The following is a 20,847-nucleotide window of genomic DNA, read 5'->3' as shown; positions in this document are numbered from 1 at the left end:
GTGATGATTATGTGGACTCACAACCTTTGCGAGGAGCTGAAAGTCCGTCGTCGCCGTCCAACTTTGCTGTTCCAGGACAATCAGTCCACGATCAAAGTCATCAAGTCCACCAAAGGCAATTTCAAGGTCAAGGGTGTTGATTGGAAGTATCACAAGGTCAAGGATCTCTATGAACGAGGTGACTTTGATGTGATATACTGCCCTACAACGGATATGCTTGCTGACCTTTTTACGAAGCCGCTTGGACCTACACAGTTCTGCAAGCTCCGTAGGCTTTTGAACGTTTTGCCGCTGCCTGTGATGGAGTGCAGCAATGCTTCGTAAGCAAGTATCGCGATGAGGTGTTGTGGATCTCGAAGTAGGAGTGTCAGTGTTGATAGTGGCGGTCGAGCTCTGCTGCATTCATTGACTGTGCTTTAGTATGCAGTAAGATTGACTCACGTTGCATCTTGAGTCTAGTATACTATAGTTTAACTTAGAGGGGGTTGTCACCTACGAGGTTTTCTCCTCCTCAATCCCAAGCTGCCGTGGGAAACAACACTTGCCTCTTGCGTTCTTCTTCTCGGCTATCTCGCTCGCCCTACGCTGCTGTAGTGCTGTCAGAACAAATGGAAGTATCGCGATGGATAGCGAAAAAACAAGTTTACATTAAACTCAACCTCCCAGCTCATGAATTTAGACCAGTTAGTAGCCGGCACTGCAGCATTGACTTCTGCTCGGCAGATCAGAGATCGTTGGTGTTGCTGTACGTTTGCCTCTTCAGTACGGGTCCGTATGGCGAATACAACTGAATGCGAGCCAGACTCCCGTTTGGGCTCCTATAGAGTATGCGACTACAGTACAGCACAGTAAGCTTGAAGTATATATCGACAGACGAAGTTTACCGTAAGGACGCAACGTCTTATTTTATTAAAAATAAATGAGTTGGCCCAGGCTCCCAATCTATTAGAAGATTTCATTCTCACTTGTTAGAATTCCACGTTCACTCAACTTAACTACGAGTAATGATTAGCATATTCATCCCCCACGGTGATTAGTATGGTAGAGGCAGTGTTGGAGCATGGGAATCGTCCCGTTGATATACTTCCCCTCGAACTTATGGCCAATCTTTGTCGATCAAATAAGGAGGTAAGGCTGATGCTGTTTTTCACAGTTGATACCTACTCCATCGCTTGCATCGACGATACTTGAAGACTAGAGGAAGGAACATGCCTGTTTGCTTTATTAATACATGTAAATCGATATCGATCCGCAGTTGGATTGGGACTGCACTTGGAGTCAAAGTAAATGATACTTTGGCCGCTGTGGAATTCCCACGATCACACCAGATCGACTGTCATGACCCAATTTGAAGCGTGTTTCTTCATCTTCGCCATGTGCCTAATTTCCGTTTGCTGCTCCGAACCTTTGGCGTGAGCTACATCTCTAAAATCAAATCAATAAATGGAGCCATCCGGCCAAAATTCGTATTAGGTAGCACGAATACTACATTTTTGTCGGAGCGGCTTGGTTCTGAAGACACCTTCCGAATTTGCTGCTACTCCCTACATACCGAACCATAGGAAACATTATTGCTGTTTCCTGACAGAATAATGCACTTACAGCTGACGGTGTCGTGTTTTAAGTTGTGACCGACTGTTCCATGCGAAAATATTTTGGGCTTATGGGTCAGGAAGATTTTTAAATGGGTCTTATGCAGTTTGAACTTGTGATTGGATCACATTTGCCATGCTTTGACGACCAGTCTCACTTTGAAACCTCAGCCGAGCGCCTACCACGACCCAAGCTTCCTAACCTCTGTCTGCGCCTCGGTGATGCCCGAGCCACATCGCCACGGACCGAGCCGTTGCAGCACCCCGGGCCGCTGCCCCTGCAACACCGCAACGGCATGCGTCGGACGGAGGAAGACGAGCAAGATCCTCGCCTTGAAGAGCTCCAGGGTAAGCGAGCGCAAGCACCACCAGCAGAGCAGCAAGGAGGCCATGGGAGAGGCCGAGAAGATGTAGCAGCACCATCGTAGTGGGCAGCAGGTGGGCAAGATGCGTCAGAAGAGCACAAGCAGTAGTCGGCCAGGAAGTGGCTTATGGAATCGATGGGCCATACTGCGCTGTGCAAGCTATACTATTTGGTGGGCGAGGACGCGAAAAGTGACGCGTCAAGTCCACGCAGGTATCCGGATACATCGTTGCTGCCCTGTTGTCCAAGTCGGCGTAGCTGACCGCTGCGCCGTGCGCCACTCCTGCCACGTGCTCAGGCTGCCACCGCCGTTGGGCTCCGAGTCGAGCGGAAACGCGCACCTTTGGCTGTCACCGTGAGCGAGCTTGGCTCCCGCTCGCAGGTGCGCGTCAGGTGGTGCCTGAGATCCACGCATGAGGATGCGGAGCCCGACGAGGTGGGCGCACAGTGGAAGAGGCTGCGTCGGACGTCCTGTCGCCGCGCTGCTGCTGCTGCTGCTACTCCGTCTGCTACTCCGTCTGCTGGTAAGGTTGGTCGCAGTGCAACGTCTTCGCTTTGGAGAGTTTGTTGCCGTGCTGCGGCTGTGGCACCTCGCTACGAGCTGAAACGCTATATATTTCTCCTAGTCAAGCAGGAGTGAAACATGTCGATCACATGCCGTAGCTAGGCTACATAATTCTAAAGTACATGTACCTTCTACTTGTTGGTAAACTAATTTTACAAGATATGTGCTAATTGCCAACAGTGGAGAGTTGATGCTGAGAGTGTGAACGGAAACCAAACCAGGTGTGCACTGCTTTGACTAAAAAAACACCAGTCGCGAATGGGATACAATGCACGCACTGCAGCAACTGCATTGGACTTTGAGCACCACTAGAAACATGAACAGCGTGTGCTATTGCAGATAATGAATCTTGCTGTCAAGAGAAGTAGGAAAGGGAGGCATGTTCGACTGCTGCGGCGACTCGTTCTACCTATCCGATACAGTGTAGTAGGTGATAGTCCATGTAAGCAGTGAATACAATGCTTTTGAACACGATCTACTGCCAAAATACCTATCGAGCCAAGGTAACCGGCCAAAATGCACACCCTTTCACGTAGATACAGCACCACGAACTGTTGCTAGAGTAGGAAGCCGAGCGGAGCACGCGCTAAGGAACCCAGTCATGCCATGATCCAAAGCTGTGGCTGTTTGGTTCAGGTCTTTTGATTCGGTCTCACAATCAGCATGTTCAAATCCTGGACCTGATCTGCATAAGAACCAAAATCAAGGCAACCATGGGTCAATCGTTCTGAAGTTGATCAAGTCAATAAATGCAGCTGTGTGCTTGGTATTTGACCTTGTTGACGAGTCACTACTTCCTTTACGTAAGTCCCCTAGCTCAACCCTGGTGCTTCCCAGACATCGAGTGTGCGCCTGCTTCGCGTTTCTTTTTTTTTCTTCGTGGGCAACATCCATGCCTAACTTTTAACCCTGAAGCTCTGCAGGAGCGCTCGCCTCTGCATCTCCTTCTTCCACACTTTTCTTCTTTTCGTCGAGAACTGCGAATCTCTGGGCCTCATTGCCCGGGTCCCCAATTTTTTTTCTCTCTGCGACCTGAAATCGATTTGAAATTCAGTGACTCCCCGCCTTAGACTGTTCGGCCAATTGACCACCATACGCAGTAAAACCTATTGACACTTTTTGCAGGTTGACAGGTTTGACTATACTTAAGTTTAAAATAAAACCTAATAGTTAAACCCGTTGTGCCAGGAAGACCATTAGCTTTATCGTTGTCCAGCGGTATATGTAGTTGGCTCAACCTCGGGGGAGCCTTCAATATAACGTCACTTGCGTGGGCCGAGAGCATTGCAGAAGACAGAGAGGATAGCAGCCACACGATCCTGTGGCCGTGGATGAGGGACTGACGAACGCCAGCTACAAGTTCTACCGGGTCGGGGAGTAATTATTATCTGTTGCTAATTTACTGGTTCATCTGTTGCGGGCAAATCAGCGGAAAATCTGTTGCCCGAGTCGGTTTATCTGTTGCGTGGTGTAGGGGACGAAAGCAACAGGTTTTCGGTACGGAAATCCTGCAACAGATTACATGTCGAGTTGACTCGGTATATCTGTTGCCTATGTGAGTACTTGTTGTGCTTATGCATCGAGTAAGAGCACCCCTGCTATTTATCCGAAGGCGGTCGATGCTTGATAGGATTCTTTTAAAGGACTCGCATGAATTTCGCGAAGGCTATGTGAAAGTAGGATGGTCATAGCAGTAGATTTATTACTTGAAGGTCATAACACCGTCCTCCAGCTCCAAAAGATGCTACGCTGCACATTTTCCGCGTCTGGCGTCGGCTCCTGTACAGTCCCGCATCACCTCAACGTCTTCAGGCATCGGATCTATTGCGCCTCGCTCTACATGCACTGCATCTTACTCGAATTACTGTTGCTCTGGTGCAGGCAACCCCTCTTCGGGCGCGGACTTGTGATCCGCCTCGGACTAGGCCAAGTTTGGATTGCGCTGGATCTTGATTTAGATGGTTGGGCCACGTTCACCTGTACACAAGAACGCGAGATGAGCTTGCTTACCTGTGCATGTGACTAAGATAAATAATAGTTGCGTGGTCTCCAATAGCTCTTCTTCGCTCGTTGTTATGTAGCCGCCAAGGCATTTGCCCCTGTGCGAGCTTGTACACGTCGCGAATACATAGTACTGAAGGACTCACTGTCTAGTGCCCACGCTCTTCGCACGAGGGGGTAGCTTTGCACTCTACTACCTCAGGAAGCACCCGGAGGAAGTCCAGTCCATGAGTACGAGTCGCCATAGTCTGTTGTGCCCACGCTCCAAACACTCCGAAGTACTCGGTAGTACAAGTCGTACTTCGCTTCCTCATCGAACCTAGTGATCATGGAGCCGGTCTCCTGGATGCTGCCTGCAGTCCAGTAGCAAGCGTACTCAACCGTTTGGCGCTGTAATATGAGTTTTAGCTCAAACAAAAATCTATGCGGATAAAGAGAGTATGGAGATCGAGAGCGACAGTGGATGACGAGAGCAGATCCTAAAGTCCCGCAGACTGGAGTGAACTACATCGTGCAACCCCGTAACTTAGACGAAGGGCAGCGGTGACATCTACGGTACTGTAGCCACTCGCAGCTCCGAAGCTGTTGTCGGCGTGGCCGACGGATGCTCGTGTTAATGCATTGTTCCGTTAATGTCACTATCAGTGGCCACGTGCACTACATAGTACTACCCAGCGGACGTGAGTCGACACCTCCGTCCGATGACTTCACGCATACTTAAGTACGCGCGCGATCGGGGCTACCACGGACACAACGGCTCTCATTACTACAATTGGGGCTATGGCTATGACAAATTCGACCCTCAGGGCTACCGCTCTTACGACCAAGGCCGTTCTTCCTGTGATGATGGCTATGGGGGTCGTTATGACCGCTCTGATCGTTATGACTCACACAATGACTAGGAGGACAACGTGACGCTCATCGCAGTGATCCTTCACCTCGTGGATCGACCCGTAAGCGCGTGGTCTGCTGTTAAATCCTTGGAAACACTGAAGAAGCTGTAACTCATCCCTGGCACCAATTGGTCCAGTAGCACCTCATGCGCTTTAAAACAGGTCACACACTCTTCGCGATAGGCTTGGACGTCAAGAGCGCACCCGTAGCGACGTTGACTTGCCATACCTGTGCTGCTGATGTCGTAGCACGCCTGCGCCAGAAGTCACAGTCCTCATTGGCCTCTAAGGGGAACGGTAAGCTATCATCTGCATGCAACAATAACTCAAGCTGCTTGCAAAGTTAAGGAATGACTATCGCAGAATAAATCCGTAGCAGACCGCTGAGCTCGCCATAGTCCCCGAAATGGAATACCACAAGTTCATGCATCACCTTCCTGAGCAATAGCGGGGTGCTCTTACTCGATGCATAAGCACAACAAAGGCAACAGATACCGAGTCAACTCGACATGTAATCTGTCGCAGGATTTCCGTACCGAAAACCTGTTGCTTTCGTCCCCTACACCACGGAACAGATAAACCGACATGGGCAACAGATTTTCCGCTGATTTGCCCGCAACAGATGAACCAGTAAATTAGCAACAGATAAAAATATTCTCCCTACTGGGTCGAGCACCATGGCGACAGACTTCCCGCGCAGGTCCCGCATTATGTGGCTGCCCCGAACAGCAACGTCAAGTTTGATTCGCGTCTGCTGCTGGGGCTGCAACCAGGTGATGCGCTGCCAGCTCAGTTCCCGGACCCGCTGTTCGTCGACGTGCATGAAGTCCTGGAAGACGCCGCGACGAATTCCCTCCGCTGGTTTACGTTCGCAGCGGCTCCGAGACAGCGCTAGCGTACCAGTGCGGGTCTAAACCGGATGCTGTGCTGCCCGCTGCGTTCCCCGATCAATCCAGTTCATCACAAGGTCACGTGTGACCTGGCCCGTCCACCTGGCCAAGGTGCTGAACGAAGCTGGACACTTGTCCTCCCCGTAGTTCCAGGCATCTAGATATTCATCTTTACTATTGCAAATTTTACGTAGCCCTGAGCGTCGTCCGGTCGTCCTCCTAACAAACTCAATAGTATTTTAAGGTATTTGCAACTATGTCAAACGACTCCAAACGGGGCGCGAGAAGGTGATCCATTGTCGCGTCAACGTTACCGTAGAACTCTATCTTCCTCATGGATATCACGTGCGTCTCGTATTCCTGCCCAAGGAACTTGCGGATGCATAAGTACATGTACTCTGGGTTCGAGATGTTGCGAGACCACTTGGGGTACACTTCCTGGATACCATCCAGAAAGCGCATAATGATGTATTACACATATTGCCGTTTGCAAATATTTTGGCCAACGCATGCTTATTATCTCGTCAATAATCTCGATTTTAATCCAGCCAGCTCTTAATTAAGACCTAGGTCTGATTTACATATATATATCGCCACTATTGTGCTTTGGAATGATTTTGGCAATATGAGGCGAGATTTGCTGTATTTATAGCGACCACCTGCTAGATTTACGATAAATCGAGGTGCATAAATGGGTGGAGGCCTAGAACTACGCTAAAAGCGCCACAATTGCACTTTTGAAAGTGCAATTGTGGCTGTGCAGCTGCAATTCTGTCGGTTTTTACCCACAAGCACCTACACACACGGCAATTATGCATAAGAGGGTGGATGTGCTGGGTATCATGGACGGTGGTGTACTGGGCCAATGCATGGCTGCTGACAGGCCCTCCCAAGTCGATATATATATGAGGAGGTGGATTTATGCATAATTTTAGCAGGTCGTGTATCTTCTTTCACACATATTTAGGAGCAGGCTTTGCCATATTTAGCGTCTAAAATGGTCGGCAAAATAACTGCAAAGCACAATACTGGTCTACCATGCAAGCTTGGGGCTCTGTTTTCCCGACCAAAACGTTTTTCTGCGGCTTGGAAACGCAGAAATGCCATTCTAGACGGGCCAAACCGAGTTTCTGGCTAAAAGCGGCCTTCACCAAAGCACAAAGCTAAAACAGCCCTCGCCTATCTCGTGTCCACTCATAGTAAGAGACAGGCGTGGTCTATTTTAGAGGTCTATTTTAGAGTACAAAGTATTTGCTAGCGGCAATAGCATATCTACGTCTTATACTGGGAGGACAGCTTTAGCTGGCTGAACAGCCTAACCAATTTTATTTCAGCGGCCGGGAGCCCCCCCTCCCCCCAACTTTAATTGGCAAATTTCGCCTGAGTCCATAGTCCACAGATTATGGCTACCGTAACATCACAAAGTTTGTACATTTCGTGGCTTGTTGTTCCCAGAATGTCGACTGTATCCGTAGTGTGTACCACACACTGTAGTGAGCAGTTCTTGAATTGATGAAATTTATTCGGAAAATCATTAATAGGATAGCTGCATTTTCTCCTTAAAAACTAACATTTACTCAAAATTATTGAAATAACAACTAACGGATTGCTCTTTTTCCTGCGTCTGTTCGCGCCAATGGTTTTGGCTTCGTTTTGGCCCCGCTCTAAACCCCATGAATCCTTCTTGTGTAAATGTGTATAGCTGGAATGCATGACGTCAACGCGCTCGGCCGGGGCCAAAGGCGCGCCATTAACTTCTTTCGTGTCTTTTGCACGGCAACTTCCCATTTTTTGCCAGGAAGGCGCTACACCAGGGTTTGAAAACTTGCCACCAATTTTCATTTTACATTACTCTTGCCTACCCCACGTTTGCACACAAAGGAATTATACACTGTCCTCCCAGACCAAAGCTTCGCCTCTAGTTTAACGGAGGTATCGTGTACGAGCCCTGGGTACATGGGCAATCCAATTCAAATTAACTTGTAGTAGGAAAAACCCAGTCATAATAAAATATCGTGAAAACATATTCATATTTTTGAAAGGAATTAACTTTAGTAGCCATGATTGTTAAACACGGACACTATAAAGTTCTGCTTTTTTTTAAAAAAGTAACAAAACAGAATTTTATAGCATAACATTTTCGTATACAAACTAGTTTCTATATCATATTTTAGATTGAAACTAACATATGTTTCTGTCTATTAAAAACACAAAACTTTTGAAACTTTAGAGTTGTCGGCTTGGAGGGTTTTATTAGCAATCTTTAGATTCATTTAAGTTTTTTTTCGGATCCGTCAATTATATTTTGAACAGTATAATTGAAGGATCAAAAAAAAGTAGTTTGAGTGTGTCATTTTGACCAGCATCGTTTACTACAGAAGAAAATTTAAAAAAACGGTTACAAAAATAACTGTGAAATTTTAGCAATAGTCATACTAATTATTAATAATCGTCCAGGACCCACGAAAGGAAGCCCCACGCCACAATTTCTTCATTCCGCAAATTGCTCCGCGATACCCAGCCTCCAGCAGCACTCTCAACGTCTCAACCATGCACGTAAACTTCGTCTACATCGTTGCCATGTCTGCTCTCCCCGCAAGCAGTACGCTTTAAAGTTTCATGAGCCGTCAGTTAAATCGACTTGCCTTTTAATGCCTACTGTCCTTGGCCGCTGACTCCGCCAACTCGGCCAAGTTGTCTGTCTGTGCAAACTTCGCACTGCGATAACAACACAAATGTTGCCATTTCGGGTTTCGACCGTAATCAAATATGTCTCATATTTTGATCATTCGCAAATCGGACCATTTCAGAATTTCGACACAAACGGCATCATGGTGACGATCAGCGAGTCCGAGCGCGAGGGGTTCGACGATGTCCTGGGCAGCGGAGGCATCTTCCGCAAGATGTTGACGGTCAACACGGACGGCATCCAAGCAGGTAACGCGGCCGTGAAGCCCCCGTATTCGTGGCCATTGTATCTGCGTAGATATCGCTCGCAAAGTCTCAAGCACTGACACGTGGATCCCTTTACGCTGCAGAATTCGGAGAGGAAGTGGGCGTCAAGTACTCGACGTGGGTGCTCAAGACCGGGCAGAAGGTGGTGAGTGATGAGGCCAGGAAGTTCCGCATCGGAGACGGCGAGGTGATGCCTGGTACGACATGGACACATTTTCCTCTACGGATTAGGGAGCCTGCAGCTAACTTTTAGCCTTTGCTTATTCGTGCCGCAGCGCTGGAGCTCGTGGCCAAGATGATGCACGTCGGAGAAGTGTGTGAGGTGCGCTGCGACGCTCGCTTCGCCTACGGAGACGTGGGGCTGGAGCCGCACGTGCCCCCCGGAGCCGAGATGAAGCTCGTGGTGGAGCTCTGCCGCGTGGGGAAGAAGATCACGGCCGAGATGAGCTCCCAGGAGCTGATCGTTGAGGCCACGCAGAAGAAGGAGAGCGGCAACCGCTACTTCAAGGAGAAGAACTACGAGCAGGCGGCCAAGCTCTACAAGCGCGCGCTCAAGCTGCTGGAGACGTGGGAGCACTCGGAGGAGGACGCCGCGCAGTGCAAGGAGCTGCTCATCGCGCTGGGCAACAACGTGGGCAACGTGCAGCACAAGCTCAAGCAGTACAAGGAGGCGCGCCAGTCCAGCCTGGAGGTGCTGCAGCTGGAGCCGACCAACGTCAAGGCCATGTACCGCATCGGCCAGATCGCGCTTGATCAGAACGAGTTCGACGAGGCCAACATGTTCCTGCGCAAGGCTCTGGAGATCGAGCCGAAGAACGCCAAGGTGCGGCAGCTGCTGGTGCAGCTCAAGAAGAAGAAGCGCGACCAGAAGGCGCTCGAGAGGAAGCTGTACGCGAAGCTGGGAGGCAGCAAGCCTGCGGACACTGCCGAGACGAGCAAGGTCGCTGCGCTGGTGGCGCGCGTCCGGCAGAACCCGGCACTTATTGCAGCTGTAGTCACAGTTATCATCGCGATCCTCATGTACGTGTACATCGGCAAGCCGAACTACGCCATTGAGGATAGCGACAGCAGCAACGGCGACATCGAAACAGAATAGGCAAACGGTATTAATGCTCAATACAAAAAGGCAGTGTTGAACCACGATGCGTTCCTATCTACCATTTCCTGAACGAACAGTACCTTACTCCTCTAGTTCTCAAGCTCGACACGGTAGCGGACCTTGCCATCGCGCAGCATCTGGATGCCTTCGTTGGCCTTGCTCATGGGCAGCCTCTGGATCACAGGGCGCACGTTCTTCTTCGCCGCCAGCGCCAGCACGTCCTGGATGCTGCCAATGTGGCTGCCCACGAACTTGGCGCCCTTCATGACCACCTGAGCAGGCTTGAACTTGACCTCGTGGTTGACCGTGGTGTTCTCGAGGTAAACGCTCGCAGCAAGCTCTACTGTCCACTCTGGTAGCTTCCATAGTATCCACGAGCAACTGCCGTATCCACCGTTCTTCTCGGTCTTCGCAGACCCGTCAAACGACATAACGAAGCCTCGGTAGGACCGCGGTAGGCGTACGTAGAGCAGATGCGGGTCCAAACGAGCAGTTGGTGACCCTCGTGTCCGGGGTGTGACTCGTTGGGCAGACCCACCATGATGCACGTGCCGCGCGACGCGAGGAAGCTCAGGAACAGTTGATACGGCATGCCGTCGGCATCGGCCGTCACGAGCAGGATGTCCACGGAGCCCTCGGCCGCCTTGGCCTACTCCGGGTCCGAGTAGTTGACGAACTCGTCTGCGCCCAGCGAGCGCACCTCGGGAGAAGGCCACGACGGCTTCGGCGCCCATGGCCTTGGCGAACTGAATCGCCAGGTGGCCGAGACCGCCAATGCCCACGATACCAACGCGGTCGCCAGGCTTCACGCCCTCCTCCTTGAAGGGCGTGAACACCGTCGTACCAGCACACAGCAGCGGGGCCGCAGCGTCCGACGGGATGCTCTCCGGGATCTTGAAGGCGTAGGCTCCCAGCACGCGCACGTACTCGGCGTAGCCGCCGTAGGTCTTGCTGCCGTCTTTGTACTTGGAGTTGTACGTGCCCACGATGCCCGAGCAGTAGGCGTCGGCGCCCTTGGCGCAGTCCTTGCGGGTCCTTGTTGAGGCAGGCCCAGACCTGCGCGCCGACGCCCACGCGGTCGCTCACCTTGAGCTCCTTGACCTGCTCGCCGGCCAGCGTCACCTGGCCCACGATCTCGTGGCCCACCACGCACGGGTACAGCGTGGGCTTCCAGCCGCTGTCGATCACGTGCAGGTCCGAGCCGCAGATGCCGCAGTGCGAGATCTTGATCTCCACGTCCTCGGGGCCCAGCGGGCGGGACTCGTACTCCCAGGGCTGGACGGGCTCGCTCTTGCCGAAGCAGGCGAGCGCCTTGATGGAGCGAGGTGCGGCCGACATGAGCAGATGGTGTGGTGCCTCCTGTTGTGCCTTGGCGGTCCGAAAATTGATTTGTGGCAAATCGTTAGCGTTAGCGGAGACTGCAACGGCTGTAGCCCCAAGCGGCGGTTTCGCGTGGGCTTTGTAGCTGGGAGCGTACCGTGTCTGAAGTAACCGATTTAACAGGTGTAACTGGTATTGAAGAGAAAATTAGACAGAGAAAAGGGATATAACCAAAGTGATTTTAGGGGGTATAGAATTTGAAGGGTTTTCAGTTACTTTCTTCAGTTTGTCGACGCGCGTGACGTCGACTTTTGCCTGCTTCGTCCAGCAGACCCCAAGAGAGGCACCTCGACACGAGGCGAGCTACGTACCAGCGCTGCTAAGGACATTCCAGACAATCTTGTAAGCCGTAAGTTAAATAGACTCCTCCAAATGACTGCTTTGACCCAAGGACGCACGCCGCCCACGGTTTTGATCGCGTCATACCCACGTCACCTAACCTGCGATCGGCTTACAGTTAATGCACAGCCAAGGCAAGCCACACAGCCTATCCGGATAACCAAAACTCTTGTGCGCGTGCCACGCTTCGGCCGAAAGTCTTGGCTGGCATTACCGGTAAAGTAAGCGGTGATCGATTTATGCAAGCACACTCATCTTGATTGAACGTGCCAGGGCGGGGCCCAGATGGGCGAGTCAGCTGAGCTCACGTTGAACCTGCCTGCGACACCGGGTCTTTCCTTCGCTGATCTATCCTAGATTCTACATGTAGACTCTCCAGTGGAGAGTCTCCACCGGAGTGTTTGTACCAGCCTGGTACATATCAATATGTACTTTATGGATAGTATCCATTGGATGCCACGTTGAGCTGACTCGGCACAATTTGGAGATGACTCGCAGGAGTTTCGTGAAACTAAATTGCTTGGGGCATTATTAATATGCCGTGGTCATGGTTCAAGGTACATGTACTGTACCACTCCGTTTCAAATAGAAAGCATGATTCACCGTGAAGGTTGTTTCAGAAAGATAGCACGAAAAAAGACTTGGTTTGAGTATGGGAGGGATTACTGACATCTTCAAATCACGGATGACTTGTACTTTCTTGTGCATTTCCGAAGATAAAAGCCTACTAGCCACACGATATTCAAGTGTACAAAGGTCAATTCTAAACGGTTCAGGTAAACTAGCACATCAATTGAAAGAGGAGAATTCAGCAGTTCAAGTGGTGCAATTTTTACGCGAAAACGTTGAAAATTGATTTGGAGGGCGCATTTTGACGCCAATCGTGCTTTCATTTTGAAACGGAGTGGTATCGATTAAGACTCGGTTATGCATGTTGATGCCAGTGCTCGACGCTGGTGAGTGAAGTTCCTGGCCCAAGGAAGGATCGTTTGACCTCATTAACGCTTCTGCGGACGACAAAGGAAATCAGTACAGCTCATTGTGCACGTTGCTTCGCACCTGCAAGCAGTTCCACATGTGCAACTTGATACAAGATTCTTGCTACAGTAGCAAGATACTGTAGTACTGTACTGCTGGTACAGGAATGCATTGTTGAAGAGTCCTCTGCTCTGTGCAAACCAAACTAGCCCTTTAGCTAACAGACCATTCCTGAGGGGTCCACTTGGACCTCTTCCAGAGCCTATCAAATCGTTGCATTTGAATTTTTAAACCAATCAGAGGGATCACGAGAATGGCCGGTTTCCTTTGAAATCAACATCCCCCTCAAATCTGATTTCCCCTCGTGTTCTTAACATGGAGGACGTCGAGAGCGTCGAGCGCGTTGAGAGCGTCGAGAGCGTCGAGAGCATGTGCGGCTGGTGCGGCGCACCGGAGTGCGACTGGCTGCGCTATGGTGGCGAGCTCGAGGAGGCAGGAAAGCGTCTGCAGGGCAAGCTGGCGAGAAAGAGGCACCGCAACCGTGCTATCCGCATATCGCTGCGTCGATTGTATCTCTATGCTAAAAACGGAAACATGAAGGGGGACGCCCCAGCATGCATCACTCGACGCCTCAACCAACTTTGGCCGGACAACACGATGGTGGGTATATTACGTGCAGCAGCGACTGCATACGGCTTGATCCACCAATTCTGCTTGCGGTAGACGGAGCCGGCTGCACGCCGTGCTCTCCTTCAACATCGCGGGGCTGTGATGGACCGAGCTGCGCTTGCGCGTCGGCCGCGCCACATTGCATGGTGGTGTGCTGCACGTCAGTGGTACTGTTGAGACGCACACCACCAGCATCCCCGAGATACACGTCCACAGCGCCTCCTCGATGCATGGCCACTTGCGCCGCAAACTGCACCGCCTTGTAGACTGCTGTCACTGGCGTCGGGATGCTCGTCATCAGCGCTGTGTTGCTCGTCGTCAGCGCCATCGAGGGTGGGATCTGCGTGCACTAGGCGGTCCCAGTCGTCGACGAGCGCTTCGAGTGCAATGTCCTCGATGCTGTAGTCCTGTTGAAGCTCGAGCGCGTTCCAATCTCCGCCAACTCCTGCTTCCATTGTTCCGATGTGCTGGCCGGTCGCCAAAAACCTGAATGGCATTTTTCCGTTGATATCAGCTTGTTACGAACCGAATCCGCTAGCACACGGTAGGGGTCCCAATGGACCCCTGTCCGATACGAGGATGGCTCGTCTTATGGCCAGCAACAATTTCGTCCAATAGAAATCGTGGATTTGCCTCTCTTACGGGTCCCTATGGACCCATCGGTGGCCGGTAGCTAAAGGGCTAGGAAGGTCAAGATTGAATTTACAACATGCCTATGACCAGTCATCTGGTGACCATGATCCACTTCAAGTGGACCACTTGTACATGGATTGGATCATCGGCTGGAGATTAGCTAGACAGGATGCCATGCGCAAGCAGCCAGCATGGCTGCAAGCGAACTCCACCACACGCTGCTCAGCAAAAGCTCACTTTGCAATTTGCCACCTCAGCAGCAGACAGCAACAAGAACAGCGATGCCCACCGCCCCGAGAACCGTGCACGCTTACGCCGCCTTTGGCAAGGACGAGGAGATCAAGCCGTGGGAGTACCAGTCGCGCCCGCTTTACCCCGAGGATATCGAGATCAAGATCTCGCACTGCGGTATCTGCGGCTCCGACCTGCACACCATTGAGAGCGGCTGGGGTCCGTCCACGTACCCGTGCGTGGTTGGCCACGAGATCGTCGGCGAGGTCACCCTGGCCGGCGAGAAGGTGAAGGGCCTGAAGGTCGGCGACCGTGTTGGTGTGGGCGCCCAGGTCTGGGCTTGTCTCAACAAGGACCCTGCTGCTCCCTGCAAGGAGTGCGCCAGCGGCGACGACGCATACTGCGCGCACAATGTGTGGACCTACAACGACACGTACAAGAACGACGGCGCCACCTCGTACGGCGGCTACGCTGACTACGTACGCGTGGCCCACGAGTACGCCTTCAAGATCCCGGACAACATCCCGTCGGACGTTGCCGCGCCGCTGCTGTGCGCCGGCGCGACGGTGTTCACGCCGCTGAAGGAGGCCGACGTGAAGCCTGGCAAGCGCGTGGGTGTCGTGGGCATCGGTGGCTTGGGTCACCTGGGTATCCAGTTCGCAAAGGCCATGGGTGCCGACGCTGTTGTGGCGTTCTCTCGCTCGGCCAACAAGGAGGCGGAGGTGCGCGCCCTCGGCGCGACGGAGTTCGTGGTCTACTCGGACGAGAAGCAGGCTGCCGCAGCTGCCGGATCTGTGGACGTGCTGCTGATCTGCGCCAACGCCGACAACATGCCGTACACTTTGTTCCTGAGTTTCCTGGCCGTGCGCGGCTCATGCATCATGGTGGGTCTTCCCAACGACGACGTCAAGTTTAACGCGTTCGGCGTGGTGGGCAAGGGCGCCAAGTTCGTGGGTAGCAACATCGGCAGCATCCAGGACATCAAGGACATGCTCGAGGTGGCGTCCAAGGCGAACGTCCGCCCCGTGATTCAGAAGCTGCCCATGGCCAAGGTGAACGAGGGCATCAAGATGGTGCGCGACGGCACGGTGCGCTACCGCGTGGTGCTGGAGAACTGAATGTAGCTAGGCTGTGAAGTATTACTCAAATGCGGGCTAAAGCAATAGAGTTTTAGTGCCGTTGTGATTGGCTGGCTGAGGTTGAAATGGTTGTCAATTGCAGCGCAGAATGGAAAGTGATTGATCGAATTACGAGTTTCCTGGCTAACTTGTCCACGTGTCCTACACAGAGCGAACTTACCAACATCTTCTAGAATGTCCTCGACGCTTCCATGACCAACACTCTGGAACGCACGGCAAGTTGCCTTTCTCCGTACTCGTAGACAGGACCAGCAAATCCTTAACACTCCCCCTCAACTTGCACGTCGACGACCCCGCTTGCATTGCACAGCTGCATCAGACGCGGTGTTGGCACCGCCTTGGTAAGGAAGTCGGCCAGCTGCTCCTCCGTGGGTACATGTTTTAGCTTGATCCGTCCGGCTTCGACATGATCGCGCACAAAGTGCGCTCGTAGATCGCTTGTTTGCGGCCATTGCAATCGCCGAGTTGTTGTCCAGTTGTAGCGTGGTCGGACCTTCAGACTTGAACCCCATCTCGACCAGCAAGTACCTCAGCCAGAGCACGTCTTGGGCAGCAAGCGAAAGCGCCATGTACTCTGCCTCTGCCGACGACAAGGCGACTGTGGTGTGGCGCTTGCTTTTGTAGACAACTGGTCCACCACCACGCAGCAGCAAAACACCCGATGTAGAGCGACGAGTCTGCTTGTCACCACCCCAGTTGGCATCAGCATAGGCACGGATACCTGTTCGGTCGCCCGACTCGCAGCAAAACCGAATGCCACGAGTAGCTGTAGTGTAGAACCCGAAGAGCAGCACGCCAATGCATCTCGCGCGGGCAGTCGAGGTACTGCGACAGCGATGAGAGAACAGCGCTAATATCAGGTCTCGTTGCATTCGCGACGTACAGCAGAGACCCAATTAATTCGCGGTAAGTGCGGGCATCCTCGAACGTGTCATGGGAGTCATCAGGGGCGAAATCCTGGCCTAGCACCATGGGGTTTCGGACTGAGTTGGCTTCAACTTGACCAAAGCGCGCGAGCATCCGCTTGATGAACTGCGTCTGCCTCACCACCAACTCCCCCTTGTCACGTGCGTACTCGATCTCCATTCCAAGCACATATCGGGCATCTCCCAGCGACTTCACCGTGAAACGTGAACTTAGTGCAGCACAAATCTTGTCGGCCTCAGCGTCCGTAGCGCAGCCCACCAGAAGGTCATCCACATACAGGACAATGTACACAGGAGACTGGCCATTCTTGCCAAGACGAACAAAGAGGCAGGGATCGGCACGGCACTGAACGAAGCCCATCTCCACGAACGCTGCTCGGATAGTCTTGAACCACACAGCTGCGGCCTGCTTCAGTCCATAGAGGCTTCGTGGCAGCTTACACACCAGACCTCCATCAGCACGAACACCTTGAGGCACCGCCATGTACACATCCACGTCGAGCGTTCCATTTTGAAAAGCCGTCTCAATGTCGAACTGTCGGATCTTCAGACGCTTGCTGCAGCAGACAGAGAGAAACACGCGGATGGTGTTGGTGCTTGCGACCGGCGAGTAGGTGTAGTAGTAGTCGACGCCACGAGTCTGGAGACAACCGAGAGCGACGAGTCGAGCTTTGTAGCGCACAATGTTTCCATGCTCGTCAAACTTGTAGGAAAACACCCACCTACAGCCGATTACCTTCACGCCGTGAGGACGCCTGACCATATCCCAAGTGTGATTGCGAATGTGAGCCCTGATCTCCTTTCGAACGGCCTCTTTCCACTGCTTAGCCTCCGGCGAAGACATGGCTTCAGCGTAACTCCCAGGCACATCCGTCGCGGCCAAGGCGATCTCATACTCGTCGAGCCGAGGGCGCTTGGAGTCTGGCTCTCCGACCTCGCTGTCATGCTCCGGGCTCATGTGTGGCTCGTTGGCAAGCAACGGAACATCGCCTTCGCTATCAGCACCAACACGATCATCATCTCCATTGGTCAGAAGTCGAGCCTAATCACTTCTCGCGGCACGGCCAGGTCTTGATCCACCACTGAAGACGATTCGGTTTTCGCTGAACGGCAAGGCCCTGGCCGATTCTAATGCAGCAATCGCTCGAGAGGAGGAGGGTGTAGGAAGTCGAGGGACTTGATTAGGCTCAGCGATAGTGGGCAGTAGACCACTGGGACGATCAGCGCGCAAGTCAACCTCACTTCTAGGGCTTCTTCTCATAGTTTCGCTTGGAAGCATGCTGCCATCCGGCTGCATTACCGAGGAGCCCCCCGCAAGCGAAACAACCGCGCCAGGTGCTGGTTCCACCTCCATGCCCGTCACCTGTTCACCCGTTTCATCAATTTCCATGTCCGCAGTGGATTCAGTAGGAGGTGTGGGCACCCCAGTCGTCGTCATCATCCGCAGTCACGTTCCTTGAATCACGGCCACCATCAATGAGAACAACATCGCGGTAGCGAGACGGCGGGCGCTCGTCCAGCGTCACCGTGCGAGTCTTCACAAGTCGTTGATCCTCACAGTCCCAGACGCTCGACGCGCAGAACTGGTTGAACCTCTTGCTGGTGTACGCGCCTCCATTGTCACTACGGAGACACTTGACCTTGTAACTCGTCTGAGTCTCAGCGAGGGCCTTGAACTCGCGAAACCGATCCAACACCTGGACCTTTGACGTGAGCAGTTACACGTAGACGAATCTGCTGTAGTCGTCAATGAACGTGAGGACATACAGAACACCGCCCTTGGATTTTGGCTTCATGGAACCCATTAGATCAGTATGAACAACTTCAAGAGGGTGACGCGTCTTCACTTCACTGCCCGATTTGCGCGCAAATGGACTTGTCGTCAACCACCACAAACAGCGATCATACGGTCATCTTCATGGTCCAAAGCGGAAAGACCACCACACACCTTAGACATCGCGAACATCTTCGACGCCGAAACATGCCCCAACAGTAGTGGGTCATGGAACATTACGCCGGCAGTTTTGTTCCTTACCGTAATTTACCACCGAGAACATTCCTGAAACCTTCTTTCGGGACGGCAGCGATGATCGCGCATCACTTTTACTTGTTTTTTGTATGGTCAGATACTGATGTGGGCCACACAATTCTAGAAATGCTGCTTGGTATCCAAATCTGAAGCGCCGCTTCAAGGTCTCCAATCCAAAACCTCATTCCGGATTCTGCCACGCAGCCCAAGGAAGACCACAAGACCAACCCTCGATCAAAAATGTCGACGGAGCCTCGAAGCATCCACGCCTACGCTTGCTTCGGCAAGAGCGAGGAGGTGAAGCCCTGGGAGTACCAGTCGCGTCCTCTCGGGCCTGAAGACATCGAGATCAAGATCTCGCACTGCGGCATCTGCGGCTCGGACCTGCACACCATCGACAGCGGCTGGGGCCCGTCCATCTACCCGTGCGTCGTGGGTCACGAGATCGTCGGTGAGGTTACTCTGGCCGGTGACAAGGTGAAGGGCATGAAGGTCGGCGACCGTGTGGGTGTGGGCGCTCAGGCCTGGGCCTGCCTGAACAAGGACCCCAAGGCCCCATGCAAAGAGTGCGCTAGTGGAGACGACGCCTACTGCTCCCGCAAAGTGTGGACGTATGGCGACACGTACCTGAACGACATGGCCATTTCCTATGGCGGCTACGCCGACTACGTTCGTGTGGCCCACGAGTACGCCTTCAAGATCCCGGACAACATCCCGTCGGACGTTGCCGCGCCGCTGCTGTGCGCCGGCGCGACGGTGTTCACGCCGCTGAAGGAGGCCGACGTGAAGCCTGGCAAGCGCGTGGGTGTCGTGGGCATCGGTGGCTTGGGTCACCTGGGTATCCAGTTCGCAAAGGCCATGGGTGCCGACGCTGTTGTGGCGTTCTCTCGCTCGGCCAACAAGGAGGCGGAGGTGCGCGCCCTCGGCGCGACGGAGTTCGTGGTCTACTCGGACGAGAAGCAGGCTGCCGCAGCTGCCGGATCTGTGGACGTGCTGCTGATCTGCGCCAACGCCGACAACATGCCGTACACTTTGTTCCTGAGTTTCCTGGCCGTGCGCGGCTCATGCATCATGGTGGGTCTTCCCAACGACGACGTCAAGTTTAACGCGTTCGGCGTGGTGGGCAAGGGCGCCAAGTTCGTGGGTAGCAACATCGGCAGCATCCAGGACATCAAGGACATGCTCGAGGTGGCGTCCAAGGCGAACGTCCGCCCCGTGATTCAGAAGCTGCCCATGGCCAAGGTGAACGAGGGCATCAAGATGGTGCGCGACGGCACGGTGCGCTACCGCGTGGTGCTCGAAAACTAAGCGGGTGGATGACCGAAGTCTGACCACCAAGACTCGTCGATGCATTCCCAACACTTTACCGCCGGTTGTCGTAAAGACAGCGTATCCGTTAGCATCTTAACAACAAAAGTAATGAAAAGTTTCCCGATTGTCTATGGCTACGTAGTAGAATGTCTCCTTCATAGCGCTAACATTACTTGGTTGAGAAACTCTACTGCGGAGCAGGAAGAGGCTAAAACTAACGCTTGAAGAGCGACGAAAAATACCCAAGAATCCCCTTGCTATCCGCTGTACCAGACGACGAAGCTTTCTCGATCCTATCAGCGGATTCCGCCATCGCGTCCACGCATTCCCGAACCACCACCTCTTGGATAGTATGCTGCACCTCCTCCTCGATTGCCTTGCGCTTCTTTGGCGAAAACGTATGCCTGAAGTCATTGATGATGTCCGAGGCACGCAGCTGCAGCTCCTTCCTGTCAGAGCGCGCATGAGCGCGAATCACTACAAGCAAGCTCGTTGGCGATAGTTGAGCTCGAAGAGATTCTGGCATCACGTTGTAGATGCCAACCGCCGTGCTCAGGTGACCGCGGCTCGAGCATTCGTTGAAAGCCCTGGTGTACATGCCTATGGTAGGCTTGAATGTTTCGCTCCGGAGATTAGACAGAATGTCGATGACGGCAGCCCAGTCGTCCATTTTGGCTGCGCACTTGATCAAAGCGTGGGCTGTGCCTTCGGTAATACCACGCCCACGACTCTGTATTACTTTTCTCACTTTAAGCGCGCCTTCCTGGTTGCTCACACGCGCGCAACTCTTTAGAATGGTATGCCACATTGTGTCGGTGAATTCCACGTCGTTTTTGGCAACGTGATCTGTGAT

The 20,847-nt window shown here is 52.8% G+C and overlaps 7 protein-coding genes across 7 annotated transcripts; 4 read left to right on the top strand and 3 right to left on the bottom strand.

The window, feature by feature from the left end:
* Nucleotides 1-1,764: 1,764 nt before the first annotated feature.
* On the bottom strand, nt 1,765-2,194 carry PHYSODRAFT_287122 (hypothetical protein). Its single transcript, XM_009535261.1, has one exon. The coding sequence runs from the start codon at nt 2,013-2,015 to the stop codon at nt 1,791-1,793; it is 225 nt and encodes a 74-aa protein (XP_009533556.1). The 5' UTR covers nt 2,016-2,194; the 3' UTR covers nt 1,765-1,790.
* Nucleotides 2,195-9,136: 6,942 nt separating this feature from the next.
* On the top strand, nt 9,137-10,356 carry PHYSODRAFT_264355 (hypothetical protein; the record flags this gene model as incomplete). The annotated part of the gene is made up of 4 exons (XM_009535260.1): nt 9,137-9,242; nt 9,344-9,457; nt 9,536-9,975; nt 10,003-10,356. The coding sequence occupies 4 exons, from the start codon at nt 9,137-9,139 to the stop codon at nt 10,354-10,356; spliced, it is 1,014 nt and encodes a 337-aa protein (XP_009533555.1).
* A 92-nt stretch (nt 10,357-10,448) lies between these two features.
* On the bottom strand, nt 10,449-11,697 carry PHYSODRAFT_337582 (hypothetical protein; the record flags this gene model as incomplete). Its single annotated transcript, XM_009535259.1, has 4 exons — nt 10,449-10,766; nt 10,847-11,008; nt 11,037-11,384; nt 11,416-11,697. 4 exons carry the CDS (start codon nt 11,695-11,697, stop codon nt 10,449-10,451), a joined length of 1,110 nt encoding a protein of 369 aa, XP_009533554.1.
* A 1,770-nt stretch (nt 11,698-13,467) lies between these two features.
* Nucleotides 13,468-13,707, top strand: PHYSODRAFT_409444 (hypothetical protein; the record flags this gene model as incomplete). The annotated part of the gene is made up of 1 exon (XM_009535258.1): nt 13,468-13,707. A coding segment is annotated over one exon (240 nt), but the record flags the coding sequence as incomplete, so codon positions are not given.
* A 929-nt stretch (nt 13,708-14,636) lies between these two features.
* PHYSODRAFT_355299 (hypothetical protein) lies at nt 14,637-15,790 on the top strand (the record flags this gene model as incomplete). Its single annotated transcript, XM_009535257.1, has 1 exon — nt 14,637-15,790. One exon carries the CDS (start codon nt 14,640-14,642, stop codon nt 15,705-15,707), a length of 1,068 nt encoding a protein of 355 aa, XP_009533552.1. The 3' UTR covers nt 15,708-15,790.
* Nucleotides 15,791-18,887: 3,097 nt separating this feature from the next.
* PHYSODRAFT_563676 (hypothetical protein) lies at nt 18,888-19,991 on the top strand (the record flags this gene model as incomplete). The annotated part of the gene is made up of 1 exon (XM_009535256.1): nt 18,888-19,991. The coding sequence occupies exon 1, from the start codon at nt 18,924-18,926 to the stop codon at nt 19,989-19,991; it is 1,068 nt and encodes a 355-aa protein (XP_009533551.1). The 5' UTR covers nt 18,888-18,923.
* Nucleotides 19,992-20,208: 217 nt separating this feature from the next.
* PHYSODRAFT_337577 (hypothetical protein) lies at nt 20,209-20,664 on the bottom strand (the record flags this gene model as incomplete). Its single annotated transcript, XM_009535255.1, has 1 exon — nt 20,209-20,664. One exon carries the CDS (start codon nt 20,662-20,664, stop codon nt 20,209-20,211), a length of 456 nt encoding a protein of 151 aa, XP_009533550.1.
* Between the last annotated feature and the right edge of the window lie 183 nt (nt 20,665-20,847).

Source organism: Phytophthora sojae (assembly GCF_000149755.1).
Source record: "Phytophthora sojae unplaced genomic scaffold PHYSOscaffold_8, whole genome shotgun sequence".
NCBI classification, from domain to species: Eukaryota; Oomycota; class Peronosporomycetes; order Peronosporales; family Peronosporaceae; genus Phytophthora; species Phytophthora sojae.
This window is presented reverse-complemented; position numbering and strand designations above follow the sequence as displayed.